General features: G+C 55.4%; 1 protein-coding gene across 2 annotated transcripts in view; it reads left to right on the top strand.

Moving 5' to 3' along the window:
• Window positions 1–1,465: 1,465 nt before the first annotated feature.
• LOC137357559 (activated CDC42 kinase 1-like) overlaps window positions 1,466–22,692 on the top strand; it is a 43,676-nt gene continuing 22,449 nt past the window's right edge. Inside the window, exons 1-5 of one of the 2 annotated variants that reach the window (XM_068023979.1) lie at window positions 1,466–1,631; window positions 6,966–7,036; window positions 9,289–9,483; window positions 10,264–10,416; window positions 22,237–22,511. In XM_068023979.1, the coding sequence (XP_067880080.1) occupies window positions 1,466–1,631; window positions 6,966–7,036; window positions 9,289–9,483; window positions 10,264–10,416; window positions 22,237–22,511 (860 nt within the window). The remainder of the gene's footprint in view (window positions 1,632–6,965; window positions 7,037–9,288; window positions 9,484–10,263; window positions 10,417–22,236; window positions 22,512–22,692) is intronic. The other variant, XM_068023978.1, reaches the window with a different exon arrangement.

The following is a 22,692-nucleotide window of genomic DNA, read 5'->3' as shown; positions in this document are numbered from 1 at the left end:
TGACCTAAAGACGTTTTTAAAATTCTAAATGGGTTGGATAGAGTAGGCGTCGAGAAGATGTTTCCACCTGTGGGGGAGACCTGAACTAGGAGCCAACAATATAAGACGGTCACTAATAAATCCGATCGGGAATTCAAGAGAAACATCTTTCCCCAGAGAGTGGTGAGAATGTGGAACTCGCTGCCACAGGGAGTGGTTCAGGTGAATAGGTTAGACGCATTCTAAAGAGAACTAGATGAGTACATGAGAGAAAAGGGGATAGAAAGATTTGCTGAAAGGTTGAGGTGAGATGACGGAATGGGAGGAGACTCATGCGGCGCGTAAACAGCACAGACTAGTTGGGCCGAATGGCCTCTTTATGTTCTGTATATTCTATCTAATTCCGATTAAGCATGGAAGTAATTTGGTTTTTGTGCCGAGAGCTGTTCGGACATCTTTGAAGGTGGCAGGACAAGTTAATGAAGCCGTTAAAAAAATAATATGGGATCCTCGCCCTCATAAATAGAGGCGGAGGGTACGAAAGCAAAGAAGTTATGCCGGAGGATTGTGTCCAATTCCGGGCTCCGCACTTTAGAAAGGATGTCAAAGCCTTGGAGAGGGGGCGGAGGAGATTTACGAGAATGGATACCAGGGATGAGGGACTTCAGTTATGCGGAGGGACTATGCTGTATGATTCTATGACACGGAATGTCGGGCCAGAAACAATGGGAAAAGCAGGAACAATCATAGCTTTTAACAAAGAAATATTTGATAGAATTTTACAGCACAGAAGGAGGCCATTCGGCCCATCGTGCCTGTGCTGGCTCTTTGAAAGAGCTATCCAATTAGTCCCATGCCCCCCTGCTCTTTCCCCCATCGCCCTGCTAATTTTTCCCCTTTGAGTATTTACCCAATTCCCCTTTTGAATGTTACTATTGAATCTGCTTCCACCGCCCTTTCAGGCAGCGCGTTCCAGATCACAACAACTCACTGCGTTAAAAAATAAATTCTCCTCATCTCCCCCCCCCCCCCTGTTTGTTTTGCCAATTATCTTAAATCTGTGTCCCTCTGGTTACCGACCCTCCCCGCCACTGGAAACAGTTTCTCCCTTATTCACTCTATCAAAATCCCTCATGATTCCGAACGCCTCGATTAAATCTCCCCTTAACCTGCTCTGCTCTCAGGAGAACAATCCCAGCTTCTCCAGTCCCTCCACATTAACGGAAGTCCCTCATCCCTGGTCCCATTCCAGTCAATATCCTCCGCAACCTCTCCCAGGCCTCGATACCCCTATTTGGAAAGAAAGATTTAAATAGGCTAAGCAATGGAGCTAAGTGGAGAGGTTTTTTCAGAGAGTAGGCACAAGAGTGATGGACCGAAAGGCCTCCTAGACTGTAAAATTCTGATTCCTACTTTCTATGTGCTGCTGATATTCAATCACAGACTCTGTACAAACCCACCCTTCTTCCCACAGACAGAGCTCAGCATGATGTCACCTGACGAAGGAACTGAATGGCTCCTTCAGCTGCTCAAAGAGGTCCAGCTGGAACAGTTCTACCTGAGGATTCGCGATGATCTCAATGTCACCCGCCTCTCACACTTTGACTTCGTTAAGACTGTTGACCTGGAACGAATTGGAATGGGACGGCCAGGTACAAATCACTTCTGATCTAATCTGGTGTTCAGAGTGGAGATCACATTCACCTCTCACTGCCCCGTGACTCCATCTTTCTCTCTCTCTCTCTCTGTTCCACGTCTCACTCTCTTTCTCTCTCCACCCCATGTCTCCATCTCTCTCTCTCTCTATCCTTCCCATGTCTGTCTCTCTCTCTCTTCCGTCCCGTGTCTCTATCTCTCTCTGTCCCGTGTCTCACTCTCTCCCTGTCCCAGGTCTCCATCTCTCTCTCCATCCCATGTTTCTCTCTCTCTCTTTGTCCCATGTCTCACTCTTTTTCTCCATCCTGCGTCTCACTCACTCTGCCCAGGTCTCCATCTCTCTCTCCGTCCCCTAACTCACTCTCTCTCTTTCTCTGTCCCAGGTCTCTATCTCTCTCTCTGTTCCATGTCTCTCTCCCTTCCTTCATCCCAGGTCTCACTCTTTCTCTCTGTCCCGTGTCTCACTCTCTTTCTCTGTCCTGTGTCTCACTCTCTCTCTCTGTCCCATGTCTCACTCTCTCTCTCTCTGTCCCGTGTCTCACTCTTTCTCTCTGTCCCATGTCTCACTCTCTTTCTCTGTGTCAGGTCTCTCTCCCTTCCTTCATCCCAGGTCTCACTCTCTCTCTCTGTTCCGTGTCTCACTCTCTCTCTCTCTGTCCCGTGTCTCACTCTCTCTTTCTCTCTCTGTCCTGTGTCTCACTCTCTTTCTCTCTGGCCCTTGTCTCACTCTCTTTCTCTGTCCCAGATCTCTCTCTCTGTATCCTATGTCTCACTCTCTCTCTCTCTCTGTCCTGTGTCTCACTCTCTCTCTCTGTCCCATGTCTCACTCTCTCTCTCTCTGTCCCATGTCTCACTCTTTCTTTCTGTCCCATGTCTCATTCTCTTTCTCTCTGTCCCATGTCTCACTCTCTTTCTCTGTGTCGGGTCTCTCTCCCTTCCTTCATCCCAGGTCTCACTCTCTCTCTGTTCCGTGTCTCACTCTCTCTCTCTCTGTCCCGTGTCTCACTCTCTTTCTCTCTGGCTCTTGTCTCACTCTCTTTCTCTGTCCCAGATCTCTCTCTCTGTATCCTATGTCTCACTCTCTCTCTCTCTCTGTCCTGTGTCTCACTCTCTCTCTCTGTCCCGTGTCTCACTCTTTCTTTCTGTCCCATGTCTCATTCTCTTTCTCTCTGTCCCGTGTCTCACTCTCTTTCTCTGTGTCGGGTCTCTCTCCCTTCCTTCATCCCAGGTCTCACTCTCTCTCTCTGTTCCGTGTCTCACTCTCTCTCTCTCTGTCCCGTGTCTCACTCTCTCTTTCTCTCTCTGTCCCGTGTCTCACTCTCTTTCTCTCTGGCCCTTGTCTCACTCTCTTTCTCTGTCCCAGATCTCTCTCTCTGTATCCTATGTCTCACTCTCTCTCTCTCTCTGTCCTGTGTCTCACTCTCTCTCTCTGTCCTGTGTCTCACTCTCTCTCTCTGTCCCATGTCTCACTCTCTTTCTCTGTCCCAGATCTCTCTCTCTGTATCCTATGTCTCACTCTCTCTCTCTCTCTGTCCTGTGTCTCACTCTCTTTCTCTCTGGCCCTTGTCTCACTCTCTTTCTCTGTCCCAGATCTCTCTCTCTGTATCCTATGTCTCACTCTCTCTCTCTCTCTGTCCTGTGTCTCACTCTCTCTCTCTCTCTCTGTCCCAGATCTCTCTCTCTCTGTCCCGTGTCTCACTCTTTCTCTCTGTCCCATGTCTCACTCTCTCTCTCTCTCTCTCTGTCCCATGTCTCACACTCTCTCTCTCTCTGTCCCATGTCTCACTCTCTTTCTCTCTCTCTGTCCCATGTCTCACTCTCTCTCTCTCTCTCTGGCCCTTGTCTCACTCTCTCTCTCTCTCTGTCCCTTGTCTCACTCTCTCTCTCTCTCTCTCTGTCCCTTGTGTCACTCTCTCTCTCTCTCTCTCTCTCTGTCCCATGTCTCACTCTCTCTCTCTTTCTCTGTCCCAGATCTCTCTCTCTCTGTCCGATGTCTCTCTCTCTCTCTCTCTCTGTCCCGTGTCTCACTCTTTCTCTCTGTCCCGTGTCTCACTCTCTCTCTCTCTGTCCCATGTCTCACTCTCTCTCTCTCTCTCTGTCCCGTGTCTCACTCTCTTCCTCTCTGTCCTGTGTCTCACTCTCTTTCTCTGTCCCAGATCTCTCTCTCTGTCTGTCCCATGCCTCTCTCCCTTCCTTCATCCCAGGTCTCACTCTCTCTCCCTGTCCCGTGTCTCACTCTCTCTCCCTGTCCCGTGTCTCACTCTCTCTCTCTCTGGCCCGTGTCTCACTCTCTTTCTCTGTGTCGGGTCTCTCTCCCTTCCTTCATCCCAGGTCTCACTCTCTCTCTCTGTTCCGTGTCTCACTCTCTCTCTCTCTGTCCCGTGTCTCACTCTCTCTTTCTCTCTCTGTCCTGTGTCTCACTCTCTTTCTCTCTGGCCCTTGTCTCACTCTCTTTCTCTGTCCCAGATCTCTCTCTCTGTATCCTATGTCTCACTCTCTCTCTCTCTCTGTCCTGTGTCTCACTCTCTCTCTCTGTCCCATGTCTCACTCTCTCTCTCTCTGTCCCGTGTCTCACTCTTTCTTTCTGTCCCATGTCTCATTCTCTTTCTCTCTGTCCCGTGTCTCACTCTCTTTCTCTGTGTCGGGTCTCTCTCCCTTCCTTCATCCCAGGTCTCACTCTCTCTCTCTGTTCCGTGTCTCACTCTCTCTCTCTCTGTCCCGTGTCTCACTCTCTCTTTCTCTCTCTGTCCCGTGTCTCACTCTCTTTCTCTCTGGCCCTTGTCTCACTCTCTTTCTCTGTCCCAGATCTCTCTCTCTGTATCCTATGTCTCACTCTCTCTCTCTCTCTGTCCTGTGTCTCACTCTCTCTCTCTGTCCCATGTCTCACTCTCTCTCTCTCTCTCTCTGTCCCAGATCTCTCTCTCTCTGTCCCGTGTCTCACTCTTTCTCTCTGTCCCATGTCTCACTCTCTCTCTCTCTCTCTCTGTCCCATGTCTCACTCTCTCTCTCTCTCTCTCTGTCCCATGTCTCACACTCTCTCTCTCTCTGTCCCATGTCTCACTCTCTTTCTCTCTCTCTCTGTCCCATGTCTCACTCTCTCTCTCTCTCTCTGGCCCTTGTCTCACTCTCTCTCTCTCTCTGTCCCTTGTCTCACTCTCTCTCTCTCTCTCTCTCTCTCTGTCCCTTGTCTCACTCTCTCTCTCTCTCTCTCTGTCCCATGTCTCACTCTCTCTCTCTTTCTCTGTCCCAGATCTCTCTCTCTGTGTCCTATGTCTCTCTCTCTCTCTCTCTCTGTCCCGTGTCTCACTCTTTCTCTCTGTCCCGTGTCTCACTCTGTCTCTCTCTGTCCCATGTCTCACTCTCTCTCTCTCTCTGTCCCATGTCTCACTCTCTCTCTCTCTCTCTGTCCCGTGTCTCACTCTCTTCCTCTCTGTCCTGTGTCTCACTCTCTTTCTCTGTCCCAGATCTCTCTCTCTGTCTGTCCCATGCCTCTCTCCCTTCCTTCATCCCAGGTCTCACTCTCTCTCTCTGTCCCGTGTCTCACTCTCTCTCCCTGTCCCGTGTCTTACTCTCTCTCTCTCTGGCCCTTGTCTCACTCTCTTTCTCTGTCCCAGATCTCTCTCTGTCCTATGTCTCACTCTCTCTCTCTCTCTGTCCTATGTCTCACTCTCTCTCTCTCTGTCCCGTGTCTCACTCTTTCTCTCTGTCCCATGTCTCACTCTCTCTCTCTCTCTCTGTCCTGTGTCTCACTCTCTTTCTCTCTGTCCTGTGTCTCACTCTCTTTCTCTGTCCCAGATCTCTCTCTCTGTCTGTCCCATGCCTCTCTCCCTTCCTTCATCCCAGGTCTCACTCTTTCTCTCTGTCCCATGTCTCACTCTCTCTCTCTGTCCCGTGTCTCACTCTCTCTCTCTCTCTCTCTGTCCCATGTCTCACTCTGTCTCTGTCCCATGTCTCACTCTGTCTCTGTCCCATGTCTCACTCTCTCTCTCTGTCCCGTGTCTCACGTTTTCTCTCTTTCTCTCTGTCCCGTGTCTCACTCTTTCTCTCTGTCCTGTGTCTCACTCTCTTTCTCTGTCCCATGTCTCTCTCCCTTCCTTCATCGCAGGTCTCACTCTCTCTGTCCTGTGTCTCACTCTCTTTCTGCCCCGCTCCTCCCCCCACCCCATCACACTCCCCGGGTTTCACTCTCATTGCCCCATGTCTCACTCTCTCTCTCCGCCCAGGGGGTCTCACTCTCTTTCTTGGCCCCATGTCTCTTTCTCACTCGCAGCCATGTGTCTCTTTCTCTCTATTTCTCCCCCCTCCATATTTCTCTCTCTCTCTCTCCACCCCACCCCATGTACTATCTCTCTCTTTCACCACGCTATATCTCTTCATCTCTTTTGGAAAGGAAACTTTTGATCCTGGCCTATAGGTGACTCGGGTCCCACATTGATGCTATTGCTCCTGAACTGCTTGCCAACGAACCTGTGGCCTAGCGAACCGCACCGTTCCGTCAAAAAACAGGTTTATAAATGCCTTTCCAGCAATGCCCTCGTCCCAGGAGTGAATTTAATAAAAAAACTCCGACACTCGCGGCTGTTTGAAGAGTGTGTTTTCCTTACATCAGAATTTCACCCTCAGTCGTTGACACCAGGGGACCACCCTGACCAATCTGTCACATTACAAAGTCGATGACAGACACAGAGAGCCAATCCATCCCAATATTAGGTGTGGACGGTGTCTCTGGTGAGCTGTGTGCTGAAATTATCCTTCCCCGAGAGCTTGTGTTCTTATATTCCCTTTCCCCAGGAGGCTAATGTTCCGTTCCTTTGTTCCCTTCAGACTTGACTACTCCAACGTTCTCCTGGCCGGTCTCCCACATTCTACCCTCCGTAAACTCGAGGTCATCCAAAACTCTGCTGCCCCGTGTCCTAACTCGCACCGAGTCCCCTTCCCCTATCACTCCCCGCGCTCGCTGACCTACACTGGTTCCCAGTCCAGCAACGCCTCGATCTTAAAATCCTCATCCTTGTTTTCAAATCCCGCCACGGCCTCATCCCCCTCCCTATCTCTGTAACGGGAGAGTGTCCGTTGGAATTCCCCTCCCCCAGTAGGGCGTGCGCTGGGATATACCTTCCCCGGGAGGCTGCGGCACCGGACTCCGCCCTCCCTCGGGCGATGCGTGCTGAGGTTCCTCTTCCCCCCCCCCGCGGCCTTTGGCACTGAGCTCCCCGGAAAACCCTGACCCACCTCAACACAGGGAAGCCGAAATGATTGGAACAGATTTACTGGGTGCTGCTGCAGTCGATTCTCACGGATATTTCCTGCTGTTTGCCTCTCCTTCTCAGGGCACCGACGTCTGCTTGAGGCTGTTAAAAGGAGGCGGATGATGGGGCGTCCCAAATCCTGGATGTCGAAGGTACAGCGGAGGGCTGATCTTGCCCCTGCGTCTGTCGGGCAGAGGTCGGGACACAAAATCTTCTCACTTCAAAGAAAGATTTGCATTTCTGTATCGCCTTTCACGACCCCAGGACGCCCCGGAGCGCTTTGCGGCCAACGGGGCGCTTTTCGGGAGCGCGGTCACCCTCGCAAGGTGGACAACGGGGCGCACAGCAAGATCCCACAAACAGCGGTGCAAAAATGGCCCAGATAACCTGTTCACTGGTGACGATGGTGGAGGGCCAATCTGGGACACTTCCACCTCCCCCTCCCCCCCACCCTGACATCATGCTCCCCCCCCACCTCCCTTACCTATCGGCCCTTTCACTCCCACGTGAACCGAACCAGTCTGTGTTCAATGGGCAATGCTCACACTTCTGATCCAATAGGTGGCGCCCTCGAGTCCCACCCCCCCCGCCCCCCCACACCGAGCACGTAAACCAGGCCGACACTCCCCGGCTCCACCACCGAGAGAGAGCCGCATTGTCGGAGGTGCCGTCTTTCGGACGAGGCATTGAAACCAAGGGCCCCCGTCCGGCCTCTCCAGTAAAAGATCACTACTTGGAAGAAGAGCAATGGGGGCGGGGGGAGTGCTCCCTGAGCCTCCGAGCCAATATTAATCCCTCAACCAAGGAAACAGTTTAGTCGCTCGTTATCACATCGCTGTTTGTGGGATCTTGCTGTGCGCAAATTGGTTGCCGGGTTTCCTGCGTTACAACAGCGACTGCACCTCATTGGCTATGAGGTCCTGAGGTCCTGAAAGGGACGACAGAAATGCATGTGACCTTTAACCCCCTCCCCCACTCCGGCCTTTCCTCGGTAGGTTTTGATCCGGCTCTCCACCTTAGCTCATCCGGAATTTGATGGTGAAGCCGTGTTTCCAGGTGCCCTGCGGGGTGGGGGGGGGGGTGCTGGCTGGCAGTGTGCCATTCCCGCTGCCTGGCTACGGGCAAACGCCTTTGCCACCAGTGTTGCCCATCGGTTCCAGAAAATTTACGTTCTGCCTTGTGGCCTGCTCAGAGCCCAGTATCTCCAGGGAGGCCCGTCTACCACCTCCGCACTTAAATACTTGCTGGATTCGGGTCCGGAATTTCCTGGAAAGTTTTGGCGGCACTGTGGAGCAAGTGCGGCGATGCGCGACCTTTTCTTCCTGAGGAAGTTTTCAGGTAAAAACTGGGGGGAGGGGTGGGTGGTTACGCCCTATCAATAGTCCATGAGGATTCCCTGGGTCATTCGCCCCTCCCGCAACTTACGTCGGACGGAGCGCCACGTGGCTGATTAACATATCTCCACCTCCTCTTGCAGAAAAGAAAGACTTGCATTGATGTGGCGCCTTTCACCGCCTCAGGACCTCCCAAATGCGCTCTACAGCCAATGAATTACTTTTGAACTGTGGTGATCATTGCAGTAGTTAGGAGAAGTCCAGAGGATGCAACATTCCTGTATTTATGTCCTCTCTGGCCAAGGCACAAATTTAGGCCTAGAGTTTTAGGCCCGGCAAGACTCAAAGTCACCCTTTCTGGTGTTTTATAGTAATTTTTATTTTCAATGTTTTTTTATTCCTGCTGACTGAGACCTGCAATGTGTTCTCTTGCTCTAGAATGGCATGAGAGACTGTTACATTAAATAATTTTACATGTTACATTAAATAATTTTCGGGCCTACTCCGCTATTCAGTCAGATCCTGGCTGACTTATAACTCAACCCCAAATACCCGCCTTTGCCCCACATCCCTTAATACAATTGGTTAACAAAAATCTATCAAATTCAAATTTAAAATTAACAATTGATCGAGCATCAATTGTCATTTGTGTGTGGAAGTGTTTCCTAATTTCACTCCTGAAGGGTCTGGCTCTAATTTTTAGACTCTGCCCCCCTCGTCCTAGACTGCCCAACCAGTGGAAATAGTTTCTCTCTATCTACCCTCGCTGTTCCTCGTAATATCTTGAAAACTTTGATCAAATCAACTTTCTAAATTCCAGTGAATACAACCACAGTTGGCATAATCTCTCCAACAGTTTACCATTGGACTCCAGGTATCATTCTGGTAACCCTACGTAGCACTCCATCCAGGTTTTCTTCAACGTGCTGTGAATAATGTGCATAAATGATTGTCCATTCACTTCAGACTCCATGCCGGCTTGGGTTGGGCAGAGGTTGCTTGCGTTGTTGCTAAGCCGGCCGCCATTTTGTCAGTGCAGACGTTCGCATGCCGCCATTTTGTCTCCGCAGATGTTCAGCGCGAGGACTGGCGATTACTACGAACAGCCAGTGTACGCGGGTGGCGCCTCGTCGTCTGCCCAGGAGTCAGAGTTCGCCCTGAAGTGCCTGATCAACGACAAGGATTTGACTTTGTACGAGCGGCTGGGGAACGGCTCGTTCGGCGTGGTGAGGCGCGGGGAGTGGAGGCTCCCGAACGGTCGCATTGTGAGTATCCGCCGCGGAGCAGGGGCCCGCGCAGCAGCTCGTCCCACCCTGCACGGAAATAGCGTCTGCCCTCTCAGGTGGATGTAAAAGATCCCACGGCCACTATTGGAAGAAGAGTGGGGGGTGGAGTTCTCCCCGGTGTCCTGAGGCCAATATTTATCCCTCAACCAACATCCCTAAAAAAAAAACAAGACTATCTGGTCATTATCACATTGCTGTCTGTGGGATCTTGCTGTGCGCAAATTGGCTACCCCGTTTCCTACATTACAACCGCGGCCACACTTCAAAACGTTGGCTGTCAAGCGCTTTGGGACGTCCCGAGGACGTGAGAGGCGCTATGGAAATGCGGGTCTTTCTTTCACCATCACTGTCCAGCACTTTCTGATAGACAGTGGGCACTGGGCATGGCTGGGCCGATCCAGGCCCCTCAACGGCGTCCGTCTTTCTCCCCCCTCCCCCACCCCAGTCTGGTACTGGGATTCCCCGTCCAGGCTGAAACGTGGCTACGTGGATGCGTTGTTGGAGGGCGAGCATTGCTTTCCCCATTGTTGGCACTGAGGGCAGAGTGGCACCCAGTGGGAGCCAGTGGGAACTGGGTGCAGAATGGCAATGGGCCAGAAGGGCAATGGTTGGCAGTCGCGGGGCCGGGGTAGCTTGGATTTATTGGTGCGTCGCACAATGTCACGGTGCCAGAGGGTACTGATGCTGCCCTCTAGTTAAGTCCTGGTCTCTGACAGCGGTTCCCCGCACCCTCAGTGTAATCACGCCCATGTGTTTCAGTTGAACGTTGCTGTAAAGTGCTTGAGATCGGACATTTCAAACGAGATGGATGCCATGGCCGATTTCCTCCAGGAAGTGAATGCAATGTACGTTATCAACCACCCTCATCTCATCCAGCTCTACGGGGTCATCCTCAGTCACCCCATGAAAATGGTGAGTACCGTCTGGCCAGGGTTACCAAGCAACACTGTTCCACCTGGGCGGGGAGTCTCACATATTGTACCGGTGGCTCCACCAACCTCTCTCAGATCTGTGTCTCAACCTTCCTTGCCTCTATTCTCTGGGATTGGAGCCTGAGTTCCGGCTTGGGGCCTGGGTTCGACACCCGTGCGTCTTTTCTGGGTTTCAGGCCAAATTGAGGCCTGGGTTCTGGCTTGGAGCCTGGGTTCTGGATTTGTGCCTGGATTCTGGGTTTGGGCCTGGATTCTGGGTTTGGGCCTGGGGACTGTATTCTGGGCTGTGTCCTAGATTCTGGGCTGGGGCCTGGATTTTGGGTTAGGGCCTGGGGACTGTATTCTGGGTTGGGACCTGGGGACTGTGTTCCATGTTGGGGCCTGGAGACTGTATTCTGGGTTGGGGCCTGGGGACTGTATTCTGGGTTGGGGCCTGGGGACTGTGTTCCATGTTGGGGCCTGGAGACTGTATTCTGTGTTGGGGCCTGGGGACTGTATTCTGGGTTGGGGCCTGGGGACTGTGTTCCATGTTGGGGCCTGGAGACTGTATTCTGTGTTGGGGCCTGGGGACTGTATTCTGGGTTGGGGCCTGGGGACTGTGTTCCATGTTGGGGCCTGGAGACAGTATTCTGGGTTGGGGCCTGGGGACTGTATTCTGGGTTGGGGCCTGGGGACTGTGTTCCATGTTGGGGCCTGGGGACTGTATTCTGTGTTGGGGCCTGGGGACTGTATTCTATGTTGGAGCCTGGGAACTGTATTCTGGGTTGGGGCCTGGGGACTGTATTCTGGGTTGGGACCTGTATTGTGGGCTGGGGCTTGGATTCTGGGTTGCGGCCTGTGTTCTGGGCTGGGACCTGTATTCTGGGCTGCGGCCTGGGAACTGTACTCTGTGTTAGGTCCTGGATTCCAATTTGGGGCCTAGATTCTGGGCTTGGGCCTGGATTCTGGGTTGGGACCTGTATTGTGGGCTGGGGCTTGGATTCTGGGTTGCGGCCTGTGTTCTGGGCTGGGACCTGTATTCTGGGATGCGGCCTGGGAACTGTACTCTGTGTTAGGTCCTGGATTCCAATTTAGGGCCTGGATTCTGGGTTGGGGCCTGGATTCTGGGTTGGGGCCTGTTTTCTGGGCTTGGGCCTGGATTCTGGATTGGGGCCTGTATTCTGGGCTGGGGCCTGTATTCTGGGCTGGGGCCTGGATTCAGGATTGGGGCCTGGATTCTGGGCTGGTGCCTGTAATCTGAGTCAGGGCCTGTAATCTGAGTTGAGGCCTGAATTCTTGGTTAGGGGGCTGGATTTAAGATTGGGGGCTGGATTCCGTGTTGGCGGGCTGGATTTAGGATTGGGGGCTAGATTCTGGGTTGGGGCCTGGATTCTGGAGTGGGGGCCTGTATTCTGGGTTTGGACCTGGATTCTGGGTTGGACCCTGGGGCCTAGATTCGGAGTTAGGACCCGGATTCTGGCTTTGAGCCTTGATTGGGGCCTGCAGGGTTCCGGCTAGGAGCCTGGGTTGGCCTTGCTCCGGGATTTACAATGACCGCCTGTCATTTATTCAAACCTGGCACAGGCCTCGGGCTCTGCGTCACGTATCACTGTTTTCATATCTTGATAAGCAAGGGGGTGGAAGGTTGTCGGGGGTCGGTGGAAATGTGGAGTAATCAGTTCAGCCATGAACTTATTGAATTGGGGGCGGAGCAGGCTTGAAGGGCCGATTGGCCTACTCCTGCCCCTAATTCATATGTTCGTATCTTGATTTTGTTACTGGGCCCTCAGATGACAAACCCCCCCCCCCCCCCGGGGAAATCAGACTGAGGCTGGGCCGATCAGAACCTGAGATAAATAATTCAATGTATAATATATGGCCCATCTGTTGTATTCTCAAGCAGCAAAACATTATTCAACAGAATCAAGTTTAGATCCAGCAAAAATCATATTGTTACAGAACACTGAGTTAGGACTGTTCTCCTTGGTTAACTGGCTTTCCTCTATGTCCATCTGGAGGGGGATCAATGTTGGGAATTGGAAGCATTTCTCTCTGAGCAGTCTGCACCATGTAATAGTTAGCTAAAAATTGAAGCTCCCGCCACACTGTCCCCATCAAACACTCCCAGGACAGGTACAGCACGGGGGTTAGATACAGAGTAAAGCTCCCTCTACACTGTCCCCATCAAACACTCCCAGGACAGGTACAGCACGGGGGTTAGATACAGAGTAAAGCTCCCTCTACACTGTCCCCATCAAACACTCCCAGGACAGGTACAGCACGGGGGTTAGATACTCGGGACTCTGCGCGCTTTCGGACTCGGGCCGCATTTCGTGGCCCGGGTCCGACTTTTATACGCCGCCGCAGAGTGTCTAGTCAAAGTTAACGGGTCCTTGACGGCGCCCCTTCGATTTGGGAGAGGAGTGCGTCAGGGGTGCCCCATGTCCGGCCAATTGTATACCATCTGCGTGGAGCCCTTCCTGTGCCTGCTTCGCAGGAGGTTGACGGGATTGGCTCTGCGCGAGCCGGCCATGCGGGTCGTCCTCTCGGCTTATGCCGACGACGTGCTCCTCGCAATCACAGATCCCGTTGACTTGCGGAGGATGCGCGACTGCCAGCAGACCTTTTCTGCCGCGTCCTCCGCGAGGATCAATTGGGAGAAATGTTCCGGACTCCTGGTTGGTCAGTGGCGGGTGGACTCCCTGCCGGAGGAGATGACACCTTTTGCGTGGAGCACCACGCACCTCCTCTATCTGGGAGTCCACCTTAGCCCCGCTGAGGAAGCCTGGCCGGCAAACTGGCAGGAGTTGGAGGCAAAAGACACCGCTCGGCTGGGGCGCTGGACAGGACTGCTCCGAGTGCTTTCCTACAGGGGCCGAGCGTTGGTCATAAACCAACTGGTGGCCTCCATGCTGTGGTACCGGTTGGTCACTTTGGCCCCGCCCCCTGTATTTGCCACCAAGATCCAGAAGAAACTCGTCGATTTCTTCTGGGGCAAGAGGAAACACTGGGTCTCTGCCGCGGTCCTGAGTCTCCCGATCGAGGAGGGCGGTCAGTCGCTGGTGTGCGTCCGCACCCAGGCTGCGACTCTCCGCCTTCGGACCCTGCAGAGATACCTGTACGTCGAGCGTCCTCCCAGATGGTGTGCACTGGCGACGTATTTTTTCCGCCAGTGTCACTGCCTTCAAGACGACACGCAGCTCCCGGTGGAGTCCGTTAGCCGCGCCTCTCTGAGGGAGTTGCCTGTCTTTTACCGGGATCTTTTCCGAGTCTGGAACATGGTCGCCTCCAGTCAGGGCGCTCCCCCGCCGGCGGAGGAGAGCGCCTCGGCTGTCCGGGCGGCCGACTCCGGGGACGGTCCGGCGGGCGGAGGAGTAGCCGAAACCCCCGGGACGCCCCTCACTGCGGGTGGCGAGGGGGCTCGGGAGTGCGGAGCGCTCCCGGCCGAGCTGACCCCCGCTCGGCCGGAACTGCTCATCGGACCCAGGCCCCGAAACCCTCCTCGGGAGCCGGTCCCGCACAACCCGAGCCGCCTCTCGGAAATGCCCTCCGTGCCATTCCAATCGGCGCGGAGGGGTTTCCTGTACGGGCTGCTCCTGCACACTCTCCACTTCCTCGCCCTCGTCAGCCGGCCGGACACGCCCTGGCGGTCCGCGTTGCCATCTGGCGGCGAGGGGAAACCCCGATGGAGGTCTCTCTACGCGGGAGTCTTCCCCCTTTACATCGGGGACCTGGGGTGGAGGGTGCTGCACAGAGCAGTCCCGTGCAATAGGCTTTTAAGTAGGTTCACGGACTCCCAGGCCACCTGTACTTTCTGCGGCCTGGACGAGTCCGTGTTCCACATTTATACGGAGTGTGCGAGGTTGCAGCCCCTATTTGAGTATCTGAAGGGGCTGCTCCTCAAATTCTGGCTGCACTTCAGTCCCACGCTCCTGATCTTTGGGCACCCGGTGCGGAGGGGCTCGGGCCGGGAGGAGGATCTCCTCGTCGGTCTGCTCCTGGGCCTGGCCAAGGTGGCAATTCACAGGTCCAGGTTGCGGGCCGTCGGGGGGTCCGTCCTCCCCGATTGCCTGCCCCTCTTCCGCGGTTACGTTCGCGCCCGGGTGTCCCTGGAAAAGGAGCATGCGGTGTCCGCCGGTACGCTTGAGGCCTTCCGCGACCGGTGGGCACCGCAGGGACTGGAGTGCATCGTCGACGCCGAGAATGGCATTTTAATTTGAGTTTTTTTTTTTTTTTTTGTTTATTTATCTGTTTTAATAAAGTTATTTTAAAACTGTAAATATGTACATAAAGGGGGCCTGAGGGATAAAGGCCCCCTCGATGTGAAAAATATAAAAGGGGCCTGGGGTATAAAGGTCACCTTGAAAAAAAAAAACGGGGTTAAAAAAAAAAAAACGGGGGTTAAGAAAAAAAAAAGAAAAAAAAAAAAAAACGGGGGTTAGATACAGAGTAAAGCTCCCTCTACACTGTCCCCATCAAACGCTCCCAGGACAGGTACAGCATGGGGGTTAGATAGAGTAAAGCTCCCTCTACACTGTCCCCATCAAACACTCCCAGGACAGGTACAGCACGGGGGTTAGATACAGAGTAAAGCTCCCTCTACACTGTCCCATCAAACACTCCCCAGGACAGGTACAGCACGGGGTTAGATACAGAGTAAAGCTCCCTCTACACTGTCCCCATCAAACACTCCCAGGACAGGTACAGCACAGGGATTGGCTGCTCTCTGATTTGGGAGCCTGAGTGCATCAATGAGGTGCAGCTGACTGTTGCTGTGTGCAGAGGTTGGAGGCTGCAGGCTGCTGCAAGAGGGAGAGACTGAGACTGAAAGAAGGGTTTTTCCACATTTTCAACAAAGGAAGGAAGGCAGAGAACTGGAAGAACTTTTGTGAGTTTGTTTTGTACTGAAAGTCTTTTTCATTGATTGTTGGGGGTGGGGAAAGAAGAGACCTGAAGACCTTGGGTGGGGCTGTATTGTTCAATAGGGAGCTCCTGTGTTTAACATCTTTGGATAGGGAGCTCCCTCCCCACCCCAACTACTAAGCCTGGGACAGCTGGAGCTGCCCAGGTGAAGAGACTTATTATCTGAACATCGAAGGAGGCGTGTGCCTGGGCAGCTTACAGCTGACCCAGGTGAAGACATCACCCCACCCCACCCTCCCAACTGGAAGACCAGCTACAAGACTTGTGCAATACTAACAAAGACTGATTCCTCTTGGCCTTCCTCTCCCTCAGCCTCTTCCCCTGTGCTACATCCTTTAAGTGTTACATTTTTGATTTATTGTATTTGCTCTTTTCTTTTTTTTCTCTCAGCAAAGTGCCTGTAACTCTTCCACCCCATGACTTCTCAGTCCTCTCCGGTGGCGGGGCCCTCCTATGCTGCAGCAGCTGCGACAGCTGCTCCTGTGGCCCCGTCACCATTTAAAATCTTAACATCAAAGCATGGGGTGAAGAGTTACACCCATCCTAATATGACTATTGAGGCTTGTGTTAAGGCAATGGCCGTGGTTGTCGGCCCCTCGGCCATTGTTGCAGCCTCAAAGATGTATGGGAAGGCTGTGTTCTTCCTGAAGACCGAGCGGGCTGTGTCCCTCGCCCTGAGTACGGGGCTCACAGTGGGTGGGATTTTCCTGCCAGTGGACCCTCTGGGGGCCACTGCACATCGGGTAACCTTGTCAAACGTCCCACCCTTCATTCCTGATGAGCTCCTCCTCCCCCACCTGCACCATCTGGGGGAGGTGAGGTCAGGGATCACCCCAGTCCCGCTCGGTCTTCGGGAGCACAGCCTCCGACATGTCTACTCCTTCCGCCGCCAGCTATTCATGCAGCTGGCGCGGGAGGAGGTCTTGGAGGGCCACTTCAGTATAGAGTTTCAGGGGACGGCCTACCGCGTCTTCTGGACCTTGGATGGAGCGCGGTGCCACGTCTGCAAGGGGGTGGGGCATGTTCGTAAGAACTGCCCCAACCTCCCGGCCGCCAGCTCCACCTCGGCGGCCCAGAGTGGTTCCACAGCACCTCCTCCCACTCCCCCCGCAGATCCAACAGACACCGCTCAGTCGGTTCCGGAGGCTGTGGTTTTCACAGCCTCTGGTGGGGAGGGGAGCGTCCGTCCGAGCAGAAGGAAGACGCGGGGAAAAAAGAAACATCATGAGGCGCGTCCCCTGGACACTTTGACACAACCCGAGCCTGAGCTCAGCCCAAAGCCCATTCCCATGGAATCCACCTGTCCCAGGGCTGGGCTCAGGCCCAGGGTGACTAAAAAGGGAAAAAAGGGTGCGGAGGCGGAGGCCTCTGATGACATGGAGGTCTCTGAGTCTCCGCGCCCAAGTGCGAAAAAGAGGAGAAGGCACCCCTCCACAGAAATAACACAGGGCCCTGAGGTGCAGGGCCCATCTGTTGGAGGGGAGCTGCCTCCTGTTTCTGGTCCTCAGGTTCCCCCTACCGCCACCACCAAGGCTGCAAAGTCCGGGCAGGAGCACTCTATTCCTCAGAATAGAGGGGAGGGGATGGCCCCGGTACATGAGGCCCCTCCTGAAGGAGTAAGTGGGGCCCTGCTTGTGGTGGGGGAGCCTGGGGAAACCGCCCATTCCGCCACTGCTACTGGGTCGGGTGCCCTGAATGAAGGGGAGGGCGAGGCCCCAGAGGGTCGGGCCTCCCAGCCGGAGTCCACCACCAACCAGGAGACACCCGACCCAGTTATAACTGAGAATGCTGCCCCATCTGCTGGGCCTGTGGGTGCTGGCGGAGCGGGAGATGGCCTCCTCTCGCCGCCTCCAGTCTCGGCTCCGGCTGGTTTCCCAGAGTCCGGAACTTCTGTCTCCCCTGGACCAGTCATTGGCCTGGGGATGGAGGTGGAGGGGGGTCCTGAACCGCTGGTGCCTACAGGCTCCAGTTTCACAATAGAACCCAGAGAGGACTCCTCCGCCATCGATCCTGGGGGTGGGATCGTGACGGAGGCGGGACCAGCTGGCGCGGCCGGGACGTCCGCCCCACAGTGTGTGGTGGATGTGTCGGCCGCTGGCGGTGACGACCCGGAGGAGGATGGGGATTCGGTGCGGGGCACGGAGGATGATCTTGATTCCATCGCCAGTGAGGTGGTGGAGTCCCTCGTGCCTCCCACCGAATCTCCTCTCATCCCCACGGCGGAACTCCGGGATTTCCTCGCGGCTTGCAGAGGTTGCCGCAATAAAGTTCAGCTGGCCCTCGACCGTTGGTCGAATCTGGCGCTGATCATCCAGTCCGTCCGTGCCGCCCTTAAGATAGCGGGCAAGCGCGCGGACGTGAAACTGGTTGAGAGGCGCCGTTTTAATGTGTTCCTCAATGGGTTGCTGGGGGAGTGGAGGGCCAGGTGCACTTCCACTCCCTCCTCACAGTGAGCTGTTGGTGACGGGTTTTACGTACCTTTGACATGAAGATAACCATAGCCAGCCTCAACATCAACGGCAGCAGAGGGGCTCACCGCAGATTTCACAATCTCTCAGTCCTTAGGGAAGGGAGATACGCGGTGAGCTTTCTGCAGGAAACCCACACCGTTCCGGGAGACGAAGCCACCTGGCTCCTGGAGTGGCAGGGTGGGGTCTACATGAGTCACCTCACCCCTATTTCTAGTGGGGTGGCTATCTTGTTGGCCCCGATTTTTCAGCCGGAGATCTTGGGGGTCAAGGAGCTAGTGCCGGGCCGCTTGCTCCACCTCGCCGTTCGCCTGGGTAGTGTGCCGCTCCACTTTGTGAACGTGTACGCGCCCAGGCCCGGCGCGTTGCAAGCGCGCTTCTTTGAAGAAGTGTCCGCTCTCTTGAGCTCCATCGATAGCGGCGAGTGTATCATCCTCGGGGGGGATTTTAACTGCACCCTCGAGGTGGGGGATCGCTCCGGTCCCCAGCGCGGCCAAGCGTCGGTGGAGAAGTTGAGGGGACTGATCAGCTCCCTTAACTTGGTGGACGTCTGGCGGAATCTCCATCCCGACTCCAGCGCCTTCACGTGGAGGTCTGGAGGAGGGGGGTCGCGAATCGACCGCCTCTACATTTCGCAGGCGCACGTCTCCCGCGTCTCGGCGGCCTCCATGCGGCTGGTGCCGTGCTCGGACCACCACCTGGTGTGGGCGGAGTTCACTCCGCTCCGCACGCGGGCGGGGTCCGCGTACTGGCACTTTAACAACCGGCTGCTGGAGGACGTGCGATTTCGGGACTCGTTCTGTCGATTCTGGGCCGACTGGAGAAGGAAGCAGGGGGGCTTCCCCTCCTTGAGGCTATGGTGGGATGTGGGCAAGACTCACATCCGCGTCTTCTGTCAGGAGTACGCGAAGGGGTCGACCAAGAGGCGGGAAGCCGAGATCGGGCGCCTTGAGAGGGAGGTGCTCGACTTGGAGTCCCGCCTCGGTCATGCCGTCGCGGACCCGGCTCTGTGGCAGGCGTACAAAGAGAAGAAGGGCGCGCTGAGGGACCTGCAGCTCATAGCGTCCCGAGGCGCGTACGTGAGGTCGCGGATCCAGATCCTGGAAGATTTGGACCGCGCCTCTCCCTTCTTCTACTCGCTGGAAAAATGGCGGGGGGTCCGTAAGCAGCTCGTCGAGCTGCTGGCCGACGACGGATCCTCCATCACGGATCCGGAGGGAATGGGCCTCCTGGTCCGGACTTATTACAGTGCGTTGTTCTCTCCGGATCCGTCCAGCGAGGATGCGCGCAGAGTTTTGTGGGAGGACCTGCCGCAGGTCAGCCCGGAGGGCGCCGAAGGATTGGAGGCTCCGCTCACGTTGGCGGAGCTGACTGGCGCCCTCCACCAGCTCTCGAGGGGCAAATCCCCAGGGCTGGATGGGTTGACCGTGGAGTTCCTCAGGGCGTTCTGGGACGTCCTGGGGGACGATTACGCGCGGGTCCTGGGGGAAAGCCTGGCGACCGGGGAGATGCCCCTCTCGTGGCGCAGGGCGGTCATCGTCCTGCTGCCGAAGAGGGGCGATCTCCGCCTGCTTAAAAACTGGCGTCCGGTCTCCCTCCTCAGCACGGATTATAAGATCTTTGCCCGGGCTATGTCTACCCGCCTGGGCTCCGTGCTGGCCCACATGATCCACCCCGACCAGTCCTACACGGTCCCGGGCCGGTCCATCCAGGACAACATCCACCTGGTCCGGGACCTGATCCATCTTTCCCAGAGGACTGGTCAGTCGGTCGCCTTTCTCTCCCTCGATCAGGAGAAGGCGTTCGACAGGGTGGATCACGATTACCTTTTCGGGACTCTGCGCGCTTTCGGACTCGGGACGCATTTCGTGGCCCGGGTCCGACTTTTATACGCCGCCGCAGAGTGTCTAGTCAAAGTTAACGGGTCCTTGACGGCGCCCCTTCGATTTGGGAGAGGAGTGCGTCAGGGGTGCCCCATGTCCGGCCAATTGTATACCATCTGCGTGGAGCCCTTCCTGTGCCTGCTTCGCAGGAGGTTGACGGGATTGGCTCTGCGCGAGCCGGCCATGCGGGTCGTCCTCTCGGCTTACGCCGACGACGTGCTCCTCGCAATCACAGATCCCGTTGACTTGCGGAGGATGCGCGACTGCCAGCAGACCTTTTCTGCCGCGTCCTCCGCGAGGATCAATTGGGAGAAATGTTCCGGACTCCTGGTTGGTCAGTGGCGGGTGGACTCCCTGCCGGAGGAGATGACACCTTTTGCGTGGAGCACCACGCACCTCCTCTATCTGGGAGTCCACCTTAGCCCCGCTGAGGAAGCCTGGCCGGCAAACTGGCAGGAGTTGGAGGCGAAAGTCACCGCTCGGCTGGGGCGCTGGACAGGACTGCTCCGAGTGCTTTCCTACAGGGGCCGAGCGTTGGTCATAAACCAACTGGTGGCCTCCATGCTGTGGTACCGGTTGGTCACTTTGGCCCCGCCCCCTGTATTTGCCACCAAGATCCAGAAGAAACTCGTCGATTTCTTCTGGGGCAAGAGGAAACACTGGGTCTCTGCCGCGGTCCTGAGTCTCCCGATCGAGGAGGGCGGTCAGTCGCTGGTGTGCGTCCGCACCCAGGCTGCGACTCTCCGCCTTCGGACCCTGCAGAGATACCTGTACGTCGAGCGTCCTCCCAGATGGTGTGCGCTGGCGACGTATTTTTTCCGCCAGTGTCACTGCCTTCAAGACGACACGCAGCTCCCGGTGGAGTCCGTTAGCCGCGCCTCTCTGAGGGAGTTGCCTGTCTTTTACCGGGATCTTTTCCGAGTCTGGAACATGGTCGCCTCCAGGCAGGGCGCTCCCCCGCCGGCGGAGGAGAGCGCCTCGGCTGTCCGGGCGGCCGACTCCGGGGACGGTCCGGCGGGCGGAGGAGTAGCCGAAACCCCCGGGACGCCCCTCACTGCGGGTGGCGAGGGGGCTCGGGAGTGCGGAGTGATCCCGGCCGAGCTGACCCCCGCTCGGCCGGAACTGCTCATCGGACCCAGGCCCCGAAACCCTCCTCGGGAGCCGGTCCCGCACAACCCGAGCCGCCTCTCGGAAATGCCCTCCGTGCCATTCCAATCGGCGCGGAGGGGTTTCCTGTACGGGCTGCTCCTGCACACTCTCCACTTCCTCGCCCTCGTCAGCCGGCCGGACACGCCCTGGCGGTCCGCGTTGCCATCTGGCGGCGAGGGGAAACCCCGATGGAGGTCTCTCTACGCGGGAGTCTTCCCCCTTTACATCGGGGACCTGGGGTGGAGGGTGCTGCACAGAGCAGTCCCGTGCAATAGGCTTTTAAGTAGGTTCACGGACTCCCAGGCCACCTGTACTTTCTGCGGCCTGGACGAGTCCGTGTTCCACATTTATACGGAGTGTGCGAGGTTGCAGCCCCTATTTGAGTATCTGAAGGGGCTGCTCCTCAAATTCTGGCTGCACTTCAGTCCCACGCTCCTGATCTTTGGGCACCCGGTGCGGAGGGGCTTGGGCCGGGAGGAGGATCTCCTCGTCGGTCTGCTCCTGGGCCTGGCCAAGGTGGCAATTCACAGGTCCAGGTTGCGGGCCGTCGGGGGTTCCGTCCTCCCCGATTGCCTGCCCCTCTTCCGCGGTTACATTCGCGCCCGGGTGTCCCTGGAAAAGGAGCATGCGGTGTCCGCCGGTACGCTTGAGGCCTTCCGCGACCGGTGGGCACCGCAGGGACTGGAGTGCATCGTCGACGCCGAGAATGGCATTTTAATTTGAGTTTTTTGTTTATTTATCTGTTTTAATAAAGTTATTTTAAAACTGTAAATATGTACATAAAGGGGGCCTGAGGGATAAAGGCCCCCTCGATGTGAAAAATATAAAAGGGGCCTGGGGTATAAAGGTCACCTTGTAAAAAAAAAAAAAACGGGATTAGATACAGAGTAAAATTCCCTCTACTGCATTACTTAACCCTCCGATCACTGTGAATGGAGAGTGATTAACACACAGTAACTGCAGTCCTCCCTCTCTCTCTCTCTCTCTGTTCTTTCCCTTGTCATTCACTCTTTATTTTTTCTCACGTTTTCAGACGTTAAATCATAGAATCCTACAGCACTGAAGGAGGCCATTCGGCCCATCGTGCCTGCGCTGGCTCTTTGAAAGAGCTCTCCAATTAATCCCGCTGCCCCCCTGCTCTTTCTCCCGTGGCCCTGCAAATTTTTCCCCTTCAAATATTTCTCCGATTACCCCTTTTGAAAGTTACGATTGAATCTGCTTCCACCTCCCTTTGAGGCAGCGCGTTCCAGATCACAACAACTCACTGCGTTAAAAAAAAAATTCACCTCATCTCTTAAATCTGTGTCCCTCTGGTTACCGACCCTCCCGCCACTGGAAACAGTTTCTCCTTATTTAACCCCAGCAAAACCCTTCCTGATGCTTTCTCCGTTGGTTTAGGTGACGGAGTTGGCACCATTGGGGTCTCTGTACGACCACCTGAGAGGGAGACACGGGGTCTTCCCCATTCACTTGCTGTGGCTGTACGCGCTGCAGGTGTGCGAGGGCATGGAGTACCTGGAGAGCAACCATTTCATCCATCGCGACCTGGCCGCCCGCAACATCCTTCTCGCCTCCGAGGACCTGGTGAAGATCGCCGACTTCGGCCTGACACGCTCACTGTCGAACTCCGACCATTATGTGATGCAAGCCCGTCGCAAGATCCCCTTCGCATGGTGAGATTATACACGCAGTGTGTGTGTGTTTGTGTGTGCGAGGGAGAGAGAGAGAGACTGTGGCCTGGATTTTGTCTTGGCGACAGGGGGGTCTCGACCACGGGCAAAAGTGCTGGCAGGAAGTCCCGCCAAACCAAGTGCCAGTTGGGTCAATTATTGCGTGGGGGGCTTTATCCATTGA

The sequence above is a fragment of the Heterodontus francisci genome, chromosome 48, assembly GCF_036365525.1.
Source record: "Heterodontus francisci isolate sHetFra1 chromosome 48, sHetFra1.hap1, whole genome shotgun sequence".
Classification (NCBI taxonomy): domain Eukaryota; kingdom Metazoa; phylum Chordata; class Chondrichthyes; order Heterodontiformes; family Heterodontidae; genus Heterodontus; species Heterodontus francisci.
Note: the sequence above shows the minus strand (reverse complement) of the source record. Positions and strands in the feature narration are given on the sequence as shown.